General features: G+C 47.0%; 1 protein-coding gene across 3 annotated transcripts; it reads left to right on the forward strand.

The window, feature by feature from the left end:
• Positions 1-6,324: 6,324 nt before the first annotated feature.
• On the forward strand, positions 6,325-14,919 carry LOC105018833 (sodium-dependent neutral amino acid transporter B(0)AT3). 3 transcript variants are annotated; one of them, XM_010884575.3, is made up of 12 exons: positions 6,325-6,544; positions 7,509-7,649; positions 7,853-7,990; positions 8,777-8,958; positions 10,017-10,127; positions 10,364-10,476; positions 10,572-10,700; positions 10,813-10,969; positions 11,098-11,302; positions 11,989-12,148; positions 12,266-12,457; positions 14,608-14,919. In XM_010884575.3, exons 1-12 carry the CDS (start codon positions 6,376-6,378, stop codon positions 14,732-14,734), a joined length of 1,824 nt encoding a protein of 607 aa, XP_010882877.2. In that variant the 5' UTR covers positions 6,325-6,375; the 3' UTR covers positions 14,735-14,919. The 3 variants fall into 3 exon arrangements, with proteins under 3 accessions (XP_010882877.2, XP_010882876.2, XP_010882879.2); XM_010884574.3 differs by having other exon boundaries at positions 6,328-6,544; positions 12,266-12,428; XM_010884577.3 differs by having other exon boundaries at positions 6,463-6,544; positions 7,509-7,617; positions 12,266-12,428.
• The last annotated feature ends 754 nt before the right edge of the window (positions 14,920-15,673 follow it).

Below are 15,673 nucleotides of genomic sequence, written 5' to 3' on the forward strand. Positions count from 1 at the left end.
CATGTGCTTCATGTTTCACCTGGCATATACACCATCATGTGCTTCATGTTTCACCTGGCATATACACCATCATGTGCTTCATGTTTCACCTGGCATATACACCATCATGTGCTTCATGTTTCACCTGGCATATACACCATCATTTGCTTTAAAGCCACTAGAAAATGTGTCAACTGTGTTGGTGGGTTTGGGTCCAACAATGTCAGTAGACGATATGCTTCAGTGTTCCACAATCAATAACACACGAAAATTGGTTCCATAACAATTATATAAAACCATATTGCAAAGTTCCAGAAGGAAGACAATTTATCCCAACCCTTTAGCACTTTTTACCTGTTATTACACACATTTCTGTTTCATTCAACCTTTTTTGCAAAGCCCTACACAAAACTTTATTTGTAAAGCACAAATGCCACCATGTTCTCAAGTAGAAAACACTGCCATTCAACACCGAACTTAAATCCTTGCAATTCTATCACTCAACACAGAGTTGTCCCGTAAATGAGACCAACAAGTGTTGTGGCTAACAGTATAGCTTCATCCCGGACGGTTTGCCTCCCTCACACTGGGCCCCCACACACAACACCTCTCTCCTTGACCACATTCCAACTGTTTGAGCTATACAAAAGTTATCCAAATTTACATTCTTAACTCTGTTACACAAACACAAGCAAGCATAATTAGTCAGCAAGCATTCAGGATGTTGGCATGAATAAAAGAGTCCACTAGCAAACTCACCTGTGTTTTGGAATGATGGACGACAACGTCAGAGAAAGAGCAAGAGGGAGAATGAGGTGGAAAAAGAATAGGAAGGGGAAAACGAACAATAACATTTGTGCCACTACTAGACCATGTTCATGTCCATGATATGACAGTGAGGGGTACTGGTTTAAGAATATAACCAATAGCATCCTTATCTGACTACTCTGTTTCGACCACCCTGTTTTCTGTACTCGGAACAGGTGAGGAAAATTACAAGACTTTAAAATCCACTCGTCAGCACACTGAAAGAGGTTCTATGAACAATATATACAAAACCGTCAAGATTAATTCCATTAGGAAGACCATTCACCTGACTCCATTAGCACTGTTCACCTGTTCTTATACAAAACTCTGGCCATCATTTACAGTCTAAAATATCACGCAAAGTGCAATATTCATAGGAGTTCTGGAACATAGTATGATTATTTATTAATTAATAAAATATTGTGCTTTTTAATAAATGTGAATAAATAATTTTTTTTTTTTTAAACGTTGTAGGCCTATATAATCAAGTGGACGACTTCCTAGTTTAGTCAGAATAACTACGATAAGGTCTGGCAAAAGGAAATAAATATATTGACTTGGGCATTGGATAACCGACATATTACCCACATGCCATTGCGTCTCAATACATCATAACTCCATGAGATCATACTGTATAGGAGGGTTTTGTGTTACTTTTGTGGGCAAAGTTTTATTTATAAACCAGGTAATATGTCTTGATTTAGATATGTTGGGGAAGCCCGGGGTTTGTAATGTGTTTATAATCTGGGGTAAATCTAGTACACAGTCAGTGTGCAAGCTGTTGTAACAAAATGTTACATAGATTACCATGGGGTTCTAGCAAGATGCATGATGGGAGGGAGTTACGAGTGTGTGCCATGTGTCTCGGAATCCATACTAGAGTAGACACTGATTACAATCAGGATTATGGAATTACTTTCAACTATGGACAGGCTGCACATGCCTTGGATCCAAAATATAGTCTCACTTTCCGAACATGTTCTTCTGTGTCCAAGAAACCCTGAGGTGTTTACAGACACAGATCCAGGGCCTGGAAGACAGGATCCCATCCCATGAGGGACAGGCTGGGACGGAGATTGGCCAGGCAGCGGTCAAGCTGAAATGGGACAATTCTAGGTTTGTTTATGCGATTTGGGAAGGTTTGGGAAGCAGTTAATCTAAAATGTATGGAAAGTTCCCAAAATTTCCAAACCTTATATAGAACTGCATTGGAGACAATGGACAAATGTGCAAACATTACATGTAAGGTCTCCTTTGAGGGCTGGAAGAAAGAATCATATTTGCTGGGCAGCAACAAAATAATTGACAGTGTTTACCTTCCACCGTAGATTCCCTGTTAGTCTAACATGTAGACATTCTTGGTGCTGCTTGTGATGGTCCCTTCCTTAAGGGGCCATTCCGCTTCGTGTCTTCTGTGTTTCCTTGTCTTGTCCTTGTATGTGTAATGGTCCCTTCCTGAAGGGGCTATTCCGCTTTGTGTTTTCTGTGTTTCCTTGTCTCGTCCTTGTATGGTCTTTCCTGTTCTTGTTTCTGTTCAACGTTATATTCAGTTCACCTGTGTTTTAGCCCCCACCTGTTTCTGTTTTCCTCGTTTTCTCAGTGTATTTAGTTCAGCCCTTTTCTCCTTGTCCTTGTGGGTCATTGTGTGTGTATATGTCGTGTACGCCTGTTGTGCCTGTTGTGCCTGTTGTGCCTGTTGTGCCTGTTGTGCCTGTTGTGCCTGTTGTGCCTGTTGTGCCTGTTGTGCCTGTTGTGCCTGTTGTGCCTGTTGTGCCTGTTGTGCCTGTTGTGCCTGTTGTGCCTGTTGTGCCTGTTGTGCCTGTTGTGCCTGTTGTGCCTGTTGTGCCTGTTGTGCCTGTTGTGCCTGTTGTGCCTGTTGTGCCTGTTGTGCCTGTTGTGCCTGTTGTGCCTGTGCTCCTGTGCTCCTGTGCTCCTGCGCCATTGGACTTTTTGTAGTGCCCGGCACTCATTTACGTTATTCATTCGTTTGTTTAATAAAAAGGGGAAACCCTATGGACTTCTGCATTTGCTCCGTCTCCATACCTAACAGCGTGACACTGCTATCAATACGTTGAAAAAACAAACCAAAAAAAAACCTTGTAGACACACATTGGCCTTGATTAAACAAAGCAGTGAGAGATTTATCCTGCTATTGCAATGGCAAGGCTGCCCATGCAGATTCTGACACTTTGTGTTTAAGTTGACATTGTAGACTCAGGTATCTGGGCTAATAAAAAGGGGAAACCCTATGGACTTCTGCATTTGCCTCCGTCTCCATACCTAACAGCGTGACAGAATGACCCACCCACCAAAAAGGAGGCAGCAGAAATGGACGGTAGGGGAACTCCTCGGATGGCCGGATTCCGACTCCGAGGAGGAGGACCCCTACCGTCACCCCCTGGACCGCTGGATTCCCCGGTGGCCATCCCCCAGCGTAAGCCCGCGTCAGCCACGTCAAAGCCGACCCAGAGACCCATTCCGGTCGGCACCCTGTCTCATTTCCCAGGTTCCCCGAGCGGCCTGGCGTGGTAGCAGGCTGGCCATTCGGCGTACCCCGCTACCCACTCCTGTCCCGCGGTCAGCCCAGGGCCCTACTCCTGTCCCGCGGCCTGCCCCGGCCTCTACTCGTGTCCCGCGGCCTGCCCCGGCCTCTACTCGTGTCCCGCGGCCTGCCCCGGTCCCTACTCCTGTCCCGCGGCCTGCCCCGGTCCCTACTCCGGTCCCTACTCCGGTCCCTACTCCGGTCCTGCGGCCTGCCCCGGTCCCTACTCCGGTCCCTACTCCTGTCCCGCGGCCTGCCCCGGTCCCTACTCCTGTCCCGCGGCCTGCCCCGGTCCCTACTCCGGTCCCTACTCCGGTCCCGCGGCCTGCCCCGGCCCCTACTCCGGTCCCGCGGCCTGCCCCGGTCCCTGTTCCAGCTCCGCAACCGGTCCCGCTCCCTGCTGCCCTGGAGAGGCAGCCAGCGCCCCCTGCTGCCCTGGAGAGGCAGCCAGCGCCCCCTGCTGCCCTGGAGTGTCCGCCAGCTCCCCCTGCAGCCCAGTGTCCGCCAGCTCCCCCTGCTGCCCAGTGTCCGCCAGCTCCCCCTGCTGCCCAGTGTCCGCCAGCTCCCCCTGCTGCCCAGTGTCCGCCAGCTCCCCCTGCTGCCCAGTGTCCGCCAGCTCCCCCTGCTGCCCAGGGTCCGCCCGAGCCGCCCCTGGAGGACTGGTGGCCCGAGCCGCCCCTGGAGGACTGGTGGCCCGAGCCACCCCTGGAGGACTGGTGGCCCGAGCCGCCCCTGGAGGACTGGTGGCCCGAGCCGCCCCTGGAGGACTGGTGGCCCGAGCCGCCCCTGGAGGACTGGTGGCCAGAGCCGCCCCTGGAGGACTGGTGGCCAGAGCCGCCACCTCCTCCCGCGGCGCCCTCTCCTGCCCAGACACCGCCGCCTCGTCCCGCGGCGTCCACTCCTGCCCAGGCATCGCCGTCTGTCCCGGCCTCAGCGGCGCCCTCGCCTGTCCCTGCTCCACAGCCGGCTCCTCCGCCGGCCCTTGCTCCTCAGCCGGCACTTCCGCCGGCCCCTGCTCCTCTGCCGGCACCTCCGCAGGCCCCTGCTCCTCTGCCGGCCCTTCCGCCGGCCCCTGCTCCTCAGCCGGCTCCTCCGCCGGCCCCTGCTCCTCCGCCGGCCCCTGCTCCTCAGCTGGCTCCTCCGCCGGCCCCTGCTCCTCCGCCGGCCCCTGCTCCTCCACCAGCCCCTGCTCCTCCGCCGGCCCCGGCTCCTCCGCCGGCTCCTCCGCCGGCTCCTCCATCGGGTCCTCCGTCTAGTCCTCCGCCGGCTCCTCCGTCTAGTCCTCCGCCGGCTCCTCCGTCTGGTCCTCCGTCTGGTCCTCCGTCTGGTCCTCCGCCGGCTCCTCCGCCGGCTCCTGCCCCGGATCCTCAGCCGGATCCTCAGCCGGATCCTCAGCCGGATCCTCAGCCGGATCCTCCGCCGGTCCCCGACCCTCCGTCGGCTCTCCCGGCCTCTGACCCTCAGCCGGCTCTCCCGGCTCCTGGCCCTCAGCCGGCTCTCCTGGCTCCTGGCCCTCAGCCGGCTCTCCTGGCTCCTGGCCCTCAGCCGGCTCCTGGCCCTCAGCCGGCCCCTGACCCTCAGCCGGCCCCTGACCCTCAGCCGGCCCCTGATCCTCAGCCGAGTCATAGACCTTCGCCGGCTCCCCCGGCCGCCGGTCCTCCCCTGGCTGCCGGTCCTCCCCCGGTCACTCTGGCTCCCGAACCTTCGCCGGCCTCCCCGGTTCCTGACACTCCGCCGGTCACCCCGGCTCCTGACACCCCGCCGGTCACCCCGGCCCCTGAACCTCCGCCGGTCACCCCGGCCCCTGGACCTCCGCCGGTCACCCCGGCCCCTGGACCTCCGCCGGTCACCCCGGCCCCTGGACCTCCGCCGGTCACCCCGGCCCCTGGACCTCCGCCGGTCACCCCGGCCCCTGAACCTCCGCCGGCCTCCCCGGCTTCTGGAACTCCGCCGGCCCCCCCGGCTCCCGGAACCCCGCCGGTCCCCCCGGCTCCCGACGCCCCGCATGGTCCCGGCCCGCCTCCGACCCTCCCTGGTCCCAGCGCTCCCTGCTCCCGCCGCCCGGCTGTCCCGGCTGGGTCTCCTGGGTCCTTGGGGCCGCCGGATCGGGGCTCTGCTGGGGGTCTTCCTTGTGTTCCGGTCCCTGGTCCCAGTCCTGGGGCCGTGTCTCCGCCTTGGTGCCCTGCCCGTCCCCCCCTTTGGGCGTTTGGGCGCGTCCGGGGGTCCGCGCCTTTGGGGGGGGGTACTGTGATGGTCCCTTCCTTAAGGGGCCATTCCGCTTCGTGTCTTCTGTGTTTCCTTGTCTTGTCCTTGTATGTGTAATGGTCCCTTCCTGAAGGGGCTATTCCGCTTTGTGTTTTCTGTGTTTCCTTGTCTCGTCCTTGTATGGTCTTTCCTGTTCTTGTTTCTGTTCAACGTTATATTCAGTTCACCTGTGTTTTAGCCCCCACCTGTTTCTGTTTTCCTCGTTTTCTCAGTGTATTTAGTTCAGCCCTTTTCTCCTTGTCCTTGTGGGTCATTGTGTGTGTATATGTCGTGTACACCTGTTGTGCCTGTGCTCCTGTGCTCCTGTGCTCCTGTGCTCCTGTGCTCCTGTGCTCCTGTGCTCCTGTGCTCCTGTGCTCCTGTGCTCCTGTGCTCCTGTGCTCCTGTGCTCCTGCGCCATTGGACTTTTTGTAGTGCCCGGCACTCATTTACGTTATTCATTCGTTTGTTTAATAAAAAGGGGAAACCCTATGGACTTCTGCATTTGTTCCGTCTCCATACCTAACAGCGTGACACTGCTATCAATACGTTGAAAAAACAAACCAAAAAAAAACCTTGTAGACACACATTGGCCTTGATTAAACAAAGCAGTGAGAGATTTATCCTGCTATTGCAATGGCAAGGCTGCCCATGCAGATTCTGACACTTTGTGTTTAAGTTGACATTGTAGACTCAGGTATCTGGGCTCCTCCTATTCTCTTCAGACTAAGGATTTAGGTTAAATCTGAGAGGCCGTTGTCAGCGCAGGACAGTTCCATAGCGCAGTTCAAACCAAGCAGGAGATGGATGCTGTGGAGTGTGCAGTGGATAAGACTTGTAACAACACTAAGGACAGTGGTGAACGACCCAAGTGGGACAACAAAGTCCAATATCTACTCACTTGCATAGGTTTTGCTGTGGGACTGGGCAACGTCTGGAGATTCCCATACTTGTGTCAGATCTACGGAGGAGGTAAGATATGTTTATCTATGTGTTTTTGATGAAAATGATTGGTTTTGAAGAATTCTGCAGTTTCACAAAATCCAAAGATTTCCAGAAAGCCTGTTAGGAAGATTTTCAAACCAAAAAAAGGGAGAATCTGTAAATGATTTACTCCAGTCAGAATCTCAGCAAAACATTTTTTTATCTACACTAACCTCAATTTAGTCCTGTTGATGATATTTAATGGTGCGCAGTCTCTGAGATAGGTGTTGATATTCAGACATTTAGACAGGCCTTTTACTTGAAAATACTATTTAGCTTCCCTTTGTTTGACAATTATCTTCTAAATGCTATAGGTTGGCACACGCCCAATATACAGTTAGTAGAAGGTCTGACTGACTGCATAAACTTTCGGCACATTGGAATTTTGTTTATGTCAAAAATTTCTGGGAGGCAGAGCGGCCCTGAGGGCAGAAATGAATGTAACTGGTTGACTCAATGGAGGTTAGTGCTTGTTGCTACTGTAAACACTAACTCTAACCCTAATCCTGAACCTAAGCTATACCCTGACCTTAACTCTGACCTAACCCCAACCTTAACCCTTACCCTAATCATTAAAGAATTAAAGTTGAATGAAACATGTGCTCTGCCCTCTCCATATAGCTTTTCTCAGGGATGAAGGAAAAACCTCAAAAAGACACCTTTATTTATATAATCACTGGAATGCTACTTATGCCACTTAATAAATCAGTTAGAGTATGCAATTTTACAGATTTTTATAGCATACACGATAATACCACGATAATCAGTGGGCTTTTTTATACCTTCAGAAATACAGTCAGAATGGTTCAAGGTCAAGTCATTGAGATATAAAAAGAGACTGTAAATGTAAAAACAAACTGTTTACTCTATACTATGTGATTAATACTGTATATAGTCTCTCTTATGCTGGTTGTTTTAAAATGATTAATGCTAGTTAACTCTACATTTAAAGGTGCTTTCCTGATCCCTTATGTCATTTCCTTGGTGTTGGAGGGCCTTCCCCTGCTGTATATGGAGCTGGCAATTGGACAGAGGCTCCGGATGGGAAGCATTGGAATTTGGTATTCAATCACACCCTATCTGGGAGGATTAGGTGGGCAAATCTAATCCTCCCAGATTAATCCTCCAAATCTAGATTTTGTATACAGCCTTTCAGTTATGACAGAAAATACATGTATAGCTGGCTAACAACTTGGAATACCTGTGAAATGGCAAGTAACTGGTGACATACCTTTTATACTTTGCATGTTGGGAAAACACCTTTCCATGTTGTTGCTGGACTGTCTCTGTACACAGGTCTGGCCTCAATGATAGTGTCCTTCCTGGTGGGGCTGTTCTACAACACCATACTGGCCTGGATCCTGTGGTACTTCTTCCACTCGTTCCAAGATCCACTACCCTGGAAGGACTGTCCTGTTAACCAAAACCTCACAGGTAAACCATCAATTATAGTCATGTCTAGCCATTCAATAGCCAGGAAGTTGTTGTAGCAGCAGGGTTCTCTAAAGTGGATGGATAACTTTCTGTATAGACATAGCATGGACAGAGGGAAATTCATTTTTTCAGGTTTAATAAAGAACTAATTACATAAAAAACTGTGGAATAGGAAGATGTTTCCCTCAGGCCTTTTTATTATAGAAGCTGTCTGTGTTAATGGGTGTCCCCATTTGCTCGTTTGCATGGCTGCTTTTCCAAGAGAGCTCATGGTTCCTCCATCTCTGACATGTAAACATGAGAAAGGAACAGCTGGCCCTTCTGTACTTCCTGTCCCCTCCGACCCCGCCCGATCAACCGGACAACAAATTAGGCAGGGCGATGTCTCCTTTCCCTGCATCTCTGGGGCGCCCGCTCTGCAAAGCCTGGGGCAGTAATCTGACCTGGGTCATTAAATCTTTCTCTGTGTAGTACACATTTTAAATTGCTAAACGATCCTTTTGAACTAATGTTTACCATTTAATGAACTAATGGTTAAAAAGCATTCCTGTAAGTGCGCGCACAAATGTCTAAGAGACCCCAGAATCTAGCTTGTGTGATGGCCATTTCATGCCCCTAACATAAACCCAACAGAAAACATACGGAGTGACCTGAATGCAGTTGCAGAATCCACAAGCAAGCGTTTCATTAAATGTACCGTGTGGCCTCAGAATCCCATAACTATATACACCTAGAAATATTGCAAAATTACTTCTCATAGCAATTTCTGTCACTCTGGCGCCGCAGGTCATGTGAGTGAATGTGTGAAGAGCACACCAGTGGAGTACTTCTGGTATCGGAAAACCCTGGACATTACACCCAACATTGAGACCAGTGGCTCCTTGCAGTGGTGGCTGGTTCTGTGCCTGGCTACAGCTTGGTGTATCGTCTACATTTGCTTCATTCGGGGCATTGAGACCATTGGAAAGGTACCTGGTCATATCAAAACAATTGCAAGTAACTGGTGAGCACCAATACTGAAAAATGTATATTATATTGGTGTTAATATTGTTAATCTACAATACATGTGGGGGGGGGGGGGTGACCAGGAAGTATTTACCGGCACATCCGCACTGGATGAGAGTGGATTTACTGGCTAGCAATGAAGGCTGCAGTGATGCAGCTCTAGTGCAGACAAGGATGTGTACCACTCTCCCTCACGGAACTCCTCTCTCACGGTCTCCCTCACGGAACTCCTCTCTCACGGTCTCCCTCACGGAACTCCTCACAGGCCGTTCATTTAGTTGGTTAACTGCCTGCTGAAAAGCTATCTACATGTCATTGTTCTCCCATTATGGATTTAATTAACCTCAGATTAATCCGGGCTGGGACCGCCATGTGACAGGGCGAAATCCAGTTACAGAGGCTCAAATCAAATTGTAATCTGTATCAACATGTCATATTCGTCATCAGAACAGCCTGCTGCATCATTTTTATTAAATATACGGTTATGAAGAGCAACCATGTATGTAAGTGAAAACATTCTAACGAATTCTACTCACTGAACGGGCCAGAGAGCACTGAACGGGCCAGAGAGCACTGAACGGGCCAGAGAGCACTGAACGGGCCAGAACGCAGCACCCAGCTCACACACGGGTTAAAAATGGAAAGCAATCAACACCAATCTGGCTGACTCAGTGCATTAACCCTCATTGTATGAACGTTTAGGCTCCCAGAACGTACACAATTGTGCCAGTGGGCAATTAGCAAGCAATTGTCTGAACACATAAAAAATCAACATTCACCCACAAGGACCGGAAAAGTTCAACTGGCATCAATACACATTTTTCATATTGGTGCCATAAAAACGTTATTGTACATCAATATCTAATCTCCCATCAATAATAACAAAATGAATATATTTATATTACCGCTATAAATGTACATATGAAAACCTCTTCTTATCATTCCAACAATGCAAATGTAAGGTATACTTTTATACAGTTCCATTAAGAACAGACTACCTTATTCTTTTGGTTTTAATCAGGCAGTGTATGTGACAGCTACATTCCCCTACCTCGTGCTGACCATCTTTCTGATCCGAGCCTTGACCCTACCAGGAGCAACCGACGGCCTGGTCTATCTGTTCACTCCAAATGTAAGAGTCCTGAGAGTCCATGTAAAACAATGTGACCTCCTACCGGGAGGTGGTGGGAGCAGTCCTCCTCAACATTAAAACAAAAAATATCAAACAGTGCAATCTCTGCCATGTTAGAACTCTGTCCTGTAGTTCACAAGTAATTAGGATTGTTTTGATTCTGTTTTGATTCTGTTTTGGTTCTGTTTTGATTCTGTTTTGGTTCTCTTTTGGTTCTCTTTTGGTTCTAATGTCAGTGGGAGACACTGAAGAATCCCAAGGTATGGTTGGATGCTGCCACTCAAATCTTCTTCTCCCTCTCCCTGGCCTTTGGGGGACTCATAGCGTTCTCCAGTTACAATCCTCAGAAGTAAGTGAACAAATTATTAAACAATGCTTCATATTTTTTTAGGCCTAATATTTAACCACTTATTTGTATTGTTATTTGTGTTATTTGTCCCTCAGAAATGACTGTGAACGAGACGCTCTCATAGTGGGATGTGTCAACAGCCTTACATCGATCTACGCATCCATTCCTATTTTTGCCATCCTTGGATTTAAAGCAAAAACCAACTTTGATGACTGTCTTGATGGGTATGTCTCAGTGTAATATCAATCAACCAAGGCTTCATTTATTTTGTACGAAACATTTTCATTGCAGTTGACAAATTAACAATGACATGGGGTTATTCACACAAATTTACAGAAATATCAGGGCTTTAACCAATGCATTCAATATTGGGGATAACAACATAACAGTTGAAAACTATAAGGACTGGCTGGCCCGCCTAAATGCGAGTGATCCCTCTGAAGTTGTTAGCCTCAACTTGAAGACGTGCGATATGCAAACATTCCTTGATCAGGTACCTTATCATATTTTGTTTACAAAAAACTGTGTTCCTCAAAAACTTGAATACTGTGAACACTTTTTCTATCTGAACCGTGTTTCTCTCTCTGCCTGTGTGTGTGTGCTTGTGTGTTATACCTATAGAGTGCCTCTGGGACTGGCCTGGCCTTCATAGTGTTCACAGAGGCAGTGATAAAAATGCCAGGCTCGCAGGTGTGGGCAATACTCTTCTTCATCATGCTCTTCAGCCTGGGGCTGTCCTCCATGTTTGGCAATCTAGAAGGGGTCCTTACACCACTGCTGGACCTGAAAATGGTGCCCTTGTGGATGCCTAAAGAAATATTTACAGGTAAAAAAACAATCAATATGATGGAAGATCTCATTAGAGAAACAAACTACGGGATGGAAACAAAATATTTTTCAGGTTTAGCGATGAAAAAAAGAAAATCTAACATACATGGACTACTTTTTGTTCTAATCTAACAACGAATTAAGAGCTGACCAAAAATATTGTAGAAATTTTGTTTTTAAGTATATAACTTTCCATGAAAGCCTTCACAGACCTCTAAACAATCTATTTTTAATGTTCTCTAAAATGTTCTCATTTTATACACAGCCAATCACAAGGATTTCTGTTAACACCCCTGATACTCAATCAGCCATGTCTTTAATTTTACGCGTGAAACACTGGTATAAAGTGCAAGTACATGTGCCTAAAGTCTGGGAATCATTTCCAGGGAAAGTCTGTCTGTGTAAAACTTAAAATCAAGTGGCCTTCAGAGGTTCTCCTTTTACACAGACTACTGTTAATGGTGTTCTTATGACACATTTCACATACATCTAAAGTACAAACACTTTAACAGCAAAAGGCCTGCACTCTATCTAGTACGTCCTTATCACAGTGTTGTCCTTTTTCCACCTGTTCAATTCAAGTCAAGACCTAAATTGTATATTTAAGGAAATAATAACATCTCTCATCAATTAAATAGAATCACTTGTGGATAATAATATTGTTTGGCTGGTTGTTTCCTTTAGGGTTGCTATGCCTCACCTCCTTCATGATGGCCCTGCTGTTTACTATGGGCTCAGGGAACTACTGGCTAGAGATCTTCAATAGCTACGTAGGATCCTTGCCTCTCCTCATCATAGCCTTCTTTGAGATCATCGCAGTGGTCTACATCTATGGAATAAAAAAGTTATTACCCTTTCCCATTCACGTTTGTTTTTGTCTACAAAAAACAACGTAACTTGTGAACAAGATCAGCCTCAAGTTCAGAGAGGTTAAAAAACAAATTCTGTCTTTGGTTCTCAGGTTCAGTGATGACATAGAGTCCATGACGGGACGAAGGCCTAATATCTTCTGGCAGGCCACATGGAGAGTGTTTAGTCCACTGATGCTACTGGTGGTCTTCCTGGCTTATGTTGTTGTACAGACGGAGACCGAACCCACCTACGATGCCTGGAACCCAGAATATGTAAAGACATGTTGCATCATCAGGCCGAAGTAGGAATACATGATACATGATCATGTGTGTATATGATCATGTGTATGTATGTATGTACAGTATCTCACAAAAGTGAGTACACCCCTCACATGTTTGTAAGTATTTGATTATATCTTTTCATGTGACAACACTGAGGAAATGACACTTTGCTACAATGTAAAGTAGTGAGTGTACAGCTTGTATAACAGTGTACATTTGCTGTCCCCTCAAAATAACACAACACAAAGTCATTAATATCTAAACCGCTGGCAACAAAAGGGAGTACACCCATAAGTGAAAATGTCCAAATTGGGCCCAAAGTGTCAATATTTTGTGTGGCCACCATTTTCCAGCACTGCCTGAACCCTCTTGGGCATGGAGTTCACCAGAGCTTCACAGGTTGCCAGTGGAGTACTCTTCCACTCCTCCATGACGACATTACAGAGCTGGTGGATGTTAGAGACCTTGCGCTCCACTTTCTGTTTGAGGATGCCCCACAGATGCTCAATAGGGTTTAGGTCTGGAGACATGCTTGGCCAGTCCATCACCTTTACCCTCAGCTTCTTTAGAAAGGCAGTGGTCGTCTTGGAGGTGTGTTTGGGGTCGTTATCATGTTGGAATACTGCCATGCGGCCCAGTCTCCGAAGAGAGGTGATCATGCTCTGCTTTAGTATGTCACAGTACATGGTTCCCTCAATGAACTGTAGCTCCCCAGTGCCGGCAGCACTCATGCAGCCCCAGACCATGACACTCCCAACACCATGCTTGACTGTTGGCAAGACACACTTGTCTTTGTACTCCTCACCTGGTTTCCACCACACACGTTTGACACCATCTGAACCAAATACGTTTATCTTGGTCTAATCAGACCACAGGACATGGTTCCAGTAATCCATGTCCTTAGTCTGCCTGTCGTCAGCAAACTGTTTGCGGGCTTTCTTGTGCATCATCTTTAGAAGAGGCTTCCTTCTGGGATGACAGCCATGCAGACCAATTTGATGTAGTGTGCGGCGTATGGTCTGAGCACTGACAGGCTGACCCCCCACCCCTTCAACCTTTGCAGCAATGCAGGCAGCACTCATACGTCTATTTCCCAAATACAACCTCTGGATATGACGCTGAGCACGTGCGCTCAACTTAAACCGCTGTATGGTCTGGGCCACCGTGCTTCAGCTCAGTTTCAGGGTCTTGGCAATCTTCTTATAGCCTAGGCCATCTTTATGTAGAGCAACAATTCTTTTTTTCAGATCCTCAGAGAGTTCTTTGCCATGAGGTGCCATGTTGAACTTCCAGTGACCAGTATGAGGAAGTGTGAGAGCGATGACACCAAATTTAACACACCTGCTCCCCATTCACACCTGAGACCTTGTAACACAAACGAGTCACATGACACCAGGGAGGGAAAATAGTAAATTGGGCCCAATTTGGAGGTCCCAGTTCACTTAGGGGTGTACTCACTTTTGTTGCCAGCAGTTTGGACATTGATGGCTGTGTGTTGAGTTATTTTGAGGGGACAGCAAATTTACACTGTTATACAAGCTGTACACTCACTACTTTACATTGTAGCGAAGTGTCATTTCTTCAGTGTTGTCACATGAAAAGATATAATCAAATATTTACAAAAATGTGAGGGGTGTACTCACTTTTGTGAGATACGGTATATATACAGCTCTGGGAAAATGTAAGAGACCACTGCACCTTTTTCTTTCCTTTCCAAAAAGGTTGGAAAGGAAGTTTTGAGTGAGGAACAGAAGGGTTAAAATTAAGAGACCACTGCAAATTGAGTGTGTGTGTGTTCAGTATATACTGCATATAAATATATAAGCCATAAGGCACAACCCCCTATGTCCAACATACGATAAGAACTGTTCTCAGGCACAACACAGTGTTGAGTGTCTAGGCACAGTGCTTAGCTGAGGTATATTGGCAATGTATCACAATCTCCCAGGGATGCCTTATTGCTCATTTTAACTGGTTACCAACAATAGAGCAGTAAAAAGTGATGTAATGTCATACTTGTGATATACAGTGTCATATCCCAAAGCAATCAGCCAATCAGCATTCAGGATGCAAACAACCCGGTTTATGAATGTATGTATGCATGATTGATCGATTGATGTGGACTATACATCACTGAACTGGGTACTATGTCACTGTTTCCTTTCCGCAGGTCCACTTCCCCTTGGCTGATGTGCAGCCCTATCCCCGCTGGGTGTTTGCTATCTGTGTTTTGTTGTCTGCTCTCCCCTGCATCTCCATACCTGCTGTGGCCCTCTACAGGTTCACACTCTTCCTGAAGTCACATGTCATGGACACACGCAACTATAATCCCAATAACAACTAACCTTACTTCCGTAGAGCCCAGAGTCCAATTTAAACATGGCGAAAGCTGCGTTGAGCACTTATGCTGCATACAACTGGAATGAACTACCAGAAGATCTTAGATGTGCCACAAACATATACATTTTTAAATCCAGGTTAAAAACACTTCTCTTTATTCGATTTCTATTTTCTTATTCAATGTTTTATTATTATTATTTTTTATTGTTGTTTATTGTTTTTATTCTAGTATTTGTTTTTATTCTATTGTATTTTCATATTGTTCTTTGTAAAGCACATTGAATTGCTATTATGTATGACTTGTGCTGTACAAATAAACTTGCTTGCTTTCTGAGATATGTTTTATTTATTTTTGAGATGGTACACTAGGAGGACACCCAAAGTCTAATTTAATCAACTAATCAGTGAGTCAATCAATCAGATGCATGTGTTCTAATACATTTATTTTTACATCAACAGTCTTCAGGTCTTATACAGACACCCAGCCTAAAACCCCAAAGATGTTGAAGCATACAGATGTTGAAGCGTGATGTGTCGTTCCTAAAATAAAGCTAGGGAGTCCTATTTAGCTCAGTTAGTGGAGCATGGCGCTTGCAGCACCAAAGGTTGTGGGTTTGATTCCCATTGGGCACTACGCCAAAATTGTGTGCATCTACTATTACTGTAAGACATTCTAGATAAGGGCATCAGCTAAATGACTCAAATGTAAAGCCACCTCATAACCCTGGTATGTTGTCCATATCCCACACCATATACCACCACTATTGCCAATCAGCATTTAGTATTCAAACCAACCGATTTACAGTATTGGCATGAATAGCATGCCTTATTTCTTAAATAAACTTTCATTAATTTAAATTATTCAATACTCGCCATTGTCTGAGGACTATGATTTC

The sequence above is a fragment of the Esox lucius genome, chromosome 20 (genome assembly GCF_011004845.1).
Source record: "Esox lucius isolate fEsoLuc1 chromosome 20, fEsoLuc1.pri, whole genome shotgun sequence".
Classification (NCBI taxonomy): Eukaryota; Metazoa; Chordata; class Actinopteri; order Esociformes; family Esocidae; genus Esox; species Esox lucius.